This window comes from Nycticebus coucang, chromosome 15, assembly GCF_027406575.1.
Source record: "Nycticebus coucang isolate mNycCou1 chromosome 15, mNycCou1.pri, whole genome shotgun sequence".
NCBI lineage: Eukaryota > Metazoa > Chordata > Mammalia > Primates > Lorisidae > Nycticebus > Nycticebus coucang.
Genome location: NC_069794.1, coordinates 12,609,757 through 12,615,756, shown reverse-complemented (window position 1 = coordinate 12,615,756; position 6,000 = coordinate 12,609,757). Strand labels below are relative to the sequence as shown.

Below are 6,000 nucleotides of genomic sequence, written 5' to 3'. Positions count from 1 at the left end.
ATCAGCAGCAGCAGCATAACTCAGTGACCTATTACAACATTCCAATTCAGAAGTTAATTTCCTAAATCAATCCACCTAAACTACTCAAGATAGGCATCGTTAGGGTGGGAGCTAAATTCACAAAACAGTAAGAATGAAAGACAGGGGTGAAGGTCAGCCAGGACCCACGCCAGCCAGACCAGCTGTGTTATGTCATCTGCAGCCTGACAGACCCCATCTTATTCTCACTATATGTGCTCTCACTAGTAACCCACATTCTACTTTTTGCCTCTATGAGTATGACTACACTAGGTCCCTCATGTAAGTGGAATCATGCAGTATTTGTCTTGTGGTGTCTGTGGCTATTTCACTCAGCATAATGTCCTCAGGATTCATCCAAGCTGCCACTTGTGTCAGAATTTCTTTAAGCCACCTTCCAAGGTCAGGAACCATGTCAACAAATGTTTAGTTGAAAAGAACAGGTAGATGCAAATGTAAAGTAATGAAGTCTGTAAACAACCCTACAAGGGAGAAAGTTAACACTCACTGATTGCCGGTGCCAACAGGGTGAGCCCACAGACTCCCCGTGGCTCTCAAGGCCCCAGTGCCTGGCGACCCATGCACAACATGGCTGCTGCTTCATCTCCACCTCCCACATCACGAGCAAATGTCCCTTGTGGACAATCCCAGCCTGTCAACACACAGGCAAGGAGAGATGCGGTTTGGGGGGGAGACTCAGTTCCACCTGAGCTACGTTGGCCCTATGTGAGCCACCACAATGTCATCAGAGTGTGTCCCTCATAGATGGAACCTTCCATGCTGACCAGACATCAGATCAATCTGGTTTAACTTTTATGTTGACCAGTTTGTTACAGTCCCTTAGGTGGTCAACTTATAGAGGTTCTGCTGTATTTTGAAAGCAAAAACAGCATAGAAAAATCCCTAGAAAATTTGGTCTCTTCTGGTTGGGAAAATGTAAAGTATCTCAACAGTTGCCTCAAAAAACTCAGCAGCTCAGGGAGAGCTAGATTCGGTCACCTGAGAAACTACTTAAAGAAGAGCCCTCCGTTCCGATCAGGACCGCACTGGTCAGCTGGGGCAGGTGACCAGCCTCGCAGACCCGGCAGGTGCAGAGTAGCGCTGGGCGGGACAGGTGCTCGGAACAGGGAGGGAATAGCTGGACGCGCCAGAGGGGCGGAGCCCCTGGGGCGTTTCTGGAGGTGTGGCAAGGAGGAGATGGGCGTGGCCAACCGAGAAGGGCGGGGCGCACGCGTCGGGAAGATGGCGCTGCGTCTGCTGCGGAGGGCGGTGCGCGGAACGGCGGCGGCGGCGTCGCTGCTGAGGCTGTGAGTGCGGATCCCCATTCCCCGCGGGCCACGTCCGCTGGTGGCGTGTGGGCTCCCGGATCCGTGCCAGGCGCGGCCTCCCCGCGCCTTTGCGGGATTCGGGGCGGCCTTGAGCACAGTGCGCTTCCCGGGCGCCGTCTCGACCTATCCCCAAGGTCGCCTCTGCTGGGGCGTCCGTGTGGGAGGGCGCCTGCCTGGACCCGGAAAATGGGTACACGCGGGAGACCGAGTTACCCGCCTCTGGGAGGCCGCTCCCTGGGGAATGAGCTCATGTGGTCTCAGCACGCCTTTTACACGCCTAAAAATTATTTCCGGTCAGCATAGAAGTTTCCATGCTTCTGTCTGTTGATTTTTATGGTATTAGGAATTAAAACAGAAATTTTTAAAAATATATTCATTTATAAATAACAAACCCAGTACATTTTAATACAAATGACATTTTTAATGAAAAATAACTACATTCTCCAGGGGAAAAGGAGGGGGGGATGTGAAGAGTGGCATGGTTTTAAATATTTGAAAATTTCTTCGTTTAATGAATGATAACTGGCAGGGGGGAGCAACATGTGGCTTTCCCGATGCTCTGGTGCAGCCCCTAGGCTGAATCCAAACTTCACAGTACAAATCCTGGTATTAAAAGGACTTGTTCTGTAAAATTTAGATTCAGTCAAAAGGCCCCATTCACTGAATCTAGAAGGCCACCAAGGCCACAGCTTCTTCACCTGTCTAGCCCTTGCCTGTTTGCTAGGTACATGCCCGTATGTGATTTCACTTGGCTCTCCTAACTACATGTGAAGAAGTTTGGTGTCATTTTTATGAAGTTGAGGAAACTAAGGCTTAGGTTAAGTGACTCTCAAAGCCCTATAACTAGTAGGGACAGAGTTTGGTTCAAAAACCAACTACATGGCTCTGGCTCCTGAACATTTTACCTCATGGTGCTTTGTGCTTCTTGAATTACCTGTGTTCTACAGCAGCCCAATCTGATCTGACGCATTGCACCTTCCCATTTCTTCCGCCACTCCTTGGACAGGAAATCACAGGGCCACCCCTGGCCCAGGGCATCACGGCTAGAAGCAGAGGAGTCCCTCCATCCGGTCCAGAGGTGTCTTTTCTGTCATGTGAAGGGGCCAGCCTCTGTGGCCTGTTCGGCAGTGGGTCCAGTGACTTGGTCACCCATTTGCAGCATGGTTGGGACTTAACTCACAATGCTTTACATCTCCCTTAGCACTCTGCCTCATTCTCAGCACATCTACATGCTCCCAACCAAAGCCACAAGCAGTACACTTTGATCATGGGGATTTAAGGATCCTAACCAAGAGTTAAATCAGCAAGGGTCCTGGTATGCTCTTGAAGACACCAGGGAGAAGTAAAGGAGCCCCATGTCAATGTAGGGAAGTCTGCTTCACAGTGCCTTAATTTCTACCTCAGTTGCTTTGCACTTCAGCTTCAGACCATTGGGCTATTTTTGGTGACTTTTCCTTCTGTTTTTTAGAGTATCAGTACTACTGCTGAATAGGCATGGCCCTTCCACACCCATATTCTTGACTCTCTGATATTTGCTCCTGTTGTGGTGCTGCTTCCCTTCTTGTCTTATCTATAGCCGTCCTGCTTTCTGGCCACTGCTGAATTTTTGTAATACCCTGCCCTCAAGAAGGGGGAGCATAACTCCTTAGTTGAGAGAGCAAAGAAATAGATGTGTGACTAGTAACCAATGTATATATGCATATCTATAAATATTTCTATATTTAACCATCTGTAGCTATGTTAAACTAAACATGAGTTTGGATTGATGTATCCAATTCTAATCCATTCTAGCCTCCTCCCTGTGCTTGTTTGTAAACTCTTACTCTTAGTGAGAAACCTAGCTCCCACCATCTGCCATCCTTTTACTTAATTGTTTGATTCATGAATACATATGTAGCAGTAGCAGAAATGTTAACCTATATCCCCATGGGAAAGAACTTTATCAACTAGAGTACAGTACCTATGGGCAGTTCCCTTCCCTTTGCTCATTTCTGGAGTCACTTAGATTAGTACCTTTTTCTCCTATCTCCTTCAGGGGGTTGTTTCAATACATATTCATAACACAGTTAGATTGTCTTGTCACAGTCTGTATTCTTTCCTGGATTCCCCTACCTCCCAAATGCTTCAAGTTCACTCTTAGTGCTGTAAAGTTCTATGGGTTTTGATAAATGCGTAATGTCATGCATGTATTATTACAGTATTACAATATCACACAGAATAGTTTTAATTCCCTAAAAATCTCTTGTCTTTCACCTATCCATTCATACCCTCTGCTCCTAAACTGGTATGCATCCATTGCTTGTTTACCTGAGAGTGTCTTTATTTTGCTTTAATTCTTTGAAAGTTTTGCTGGGCTATAGGATTCTTGGTCGACAGGTTATTTATTTTCTTTGAGCCCCTTGAATGTATTATCTCACCATCTTGTTGCCTCCATTATTTCTGTTGAGAAGTCATCAGATTTAAATCATATTAGGATCATATGTTAAGTGACGAAACATTTTTCTCTTTCTGCTTCCAAGATTTTCTCTTTTTCTTTGTTTTTCAACAGTTTTTATTAAAATGTATGTGGATCTCTTTGAGTTGATCCTGCTTGGAGTTTATTGAGCTTCTTGGATGTATATACATAAAATTTGGCAAGTTTTCAGCTATTCTTTCTTCAAAAACTCTTTCTGCTCCCTTTCTCTTTCCTCTCCTTCTGAGAGTTCCATATGTATATGTTTGTATAGTTGATGGCGTCATACAAGTCCTTGAGACTTTGTTCAGTTTTTTTTTCTTCATGGAGTCATAGCTCACAGCAACCTCAAACTCTTGTGCTCAAGCAATTCTCTTGCTTCAGCCTCCGAAGTAGCTAGGACTGTAGGCACCCGCCACAATGCCCGGCTGTTTTTAGAGACGGGATCAGGCTGGTCTCTAGCTCAGGCTGGTCTCAAACTCTTGAGCTCAAGCAATCCACCCACCTCAGCCTCCCAGAGTGCTAGGATTACAGGTATGAACAACTGCATCGGCTGCCCATACTTTCTGGTTTCTTTGCATGTCTTAAAAAATTTTTGTTGAAAACATAGCATTTTGCTGTGGCCATCTGTGTGTGTGCTGGTCTAGATGACACCAGGCAGCCCAAATGCTTCCAGTGGGAGTAGCCACAGAGTGAAGAGGATGGGATGGGACCTGAAAATGAACTCTTGACTGCAGAGACCTGTGCCCTCTCTTTACCCCTTGGATCCACAGAGGAGTTGAGGACAGTTTCACCCACATGCTTGATTCAACTAGAACTCAACAAGGAGTAACTGTGGCTACTGCAGACTCAGTCCTAGTAAGGAATTCTTCTAAGTGCCCCAGTTTTGCAGAATTTGTGGGGAGGGGGTGGCGTAAGCATTTGATTTTTCTAGCAATACTCTATGGTAGTAAGTTGCTAAAAAAAAAAAACTTACCTGCAATATCTGTAGGTGGGGTATTCTCAGAAGTTACATCTGAAGCTTAGAAGGTGAGCACATAGGCTTGGTTTTGGATGAGTCCCACCAAAGGCATGACAAGTGTCAGTGAAGTAGTGTCCACAGAGCAGCTGACACCACTCAGCAGTGGCGGTTTCCTGGATGGTTATTTTCTCCAGTGATGGCTTTGCAACAGACAAGTTCTGCTTGATGTCATTTCTGAAAACAGCCTTTGGTCACACAGTTTCCTTAACCAAACAGTTGTGGTGGCCGCTCAGTAGGAGCTGCCATTTCACTCGTGTCCCTAAATCTGCAGGAGCCTGTGGCTGAAACTTTAGGATTCAGATTTTGAGGAAGGGAGAAAGCTGCGCTCCTTGGGGAAGGGCTAGGTTTGATGAATTTTTTTCCTATTTGAAAGGCTGTTAATTATAAAAACAGTATTTTTTCCTACCCCTAAAAAAGCGGGGGCTGTGTGTTCTGTTGTTACACGTTGCTCACGATCTCCACAGGTAAGTTTAGAATTGTATTAGGAAATAAAGGAGATGTCAAGGACATCGTATTTGTGTTTTCATATTAGGTCACTTGGCTATGAATTTAAATCCATTGTAATTCGAACAGGTTTAATTTATTTCATGTTGTTACTTGAAGGTTTTATGGCTTATCAGTTAAATAACTCACTTGAACAATATAGACAGTAAGTGAGCTTCAGAATTCAGATTCCTTCCCTCTCTCTTTCCTTCCTTCCCCCTAAAAACCAGGTTTAGAATAGCTTTTAATTTACCTGTTCTATTTTTTTTTTTTTGAGACAGTCTCACTTTGTCACCCTGGATAGAGTGCTATGGTGTCATCAAAGCTGCTCTTTTTGTGTTTTGTTTCCATGTAGGATAATGTAACCTGATGTTAGGATGTTAACCTGATGTAGAAGCATTGATGATGTTCACTATTGCCCACATGCCTCAGCAAATATATGTTTGTAACTGTATAGCCATAGCTGTTTATTTCCATGTTTTCCTTCTTGAGAAATGTGGAGATAAATGTCCCTATTCCTAATCTTTGCAGATACCCTTACTTATGTACTTGAAGGTAAATTTCTTACATGGCCTTGCTAGACCAAAGACTATGGACATTTGAAGCCTTTAAAAATATATATATAAGTTAGCTTTATTGAAAATATTGGAACATATTGGAATATGTTCCTATGTAGTAAGATGGATGACTGCTTTTTT

At 44.5% G+C, this 6,000-nt stretch overlaps 1 protein-coding gene across 3 annotated transcripts in view; it reads left to right on the top strand.

The window, feature by feature from the left end:
* The first annotated feature begins 1,225 nt into the window (after window positions 1-1,225).
* Window positions 1,226-6,000, top strand: part of CLYBL (citramalyl-CoA lyase) — a 272,508-nt gene continuing 267,733 nt past the window's right edge. For all 3 annotated transcript variants that reach the window (XR_008374574.1, XM_053563348.1, XM_053563347.1), the window contains exon 1: window positions 1,226-1,325. Coding sequence is in view for 2 of the 3 variants with exons in the window: in XM_053563348.1 (XP_053419323.1) it covers window positions 1,261-1,325 (65 nt within the window). In the remaining variant the exon portion in view is untranslated. The remainder of the gene's footprint in view (window positions 1,326-6,000) is intronic.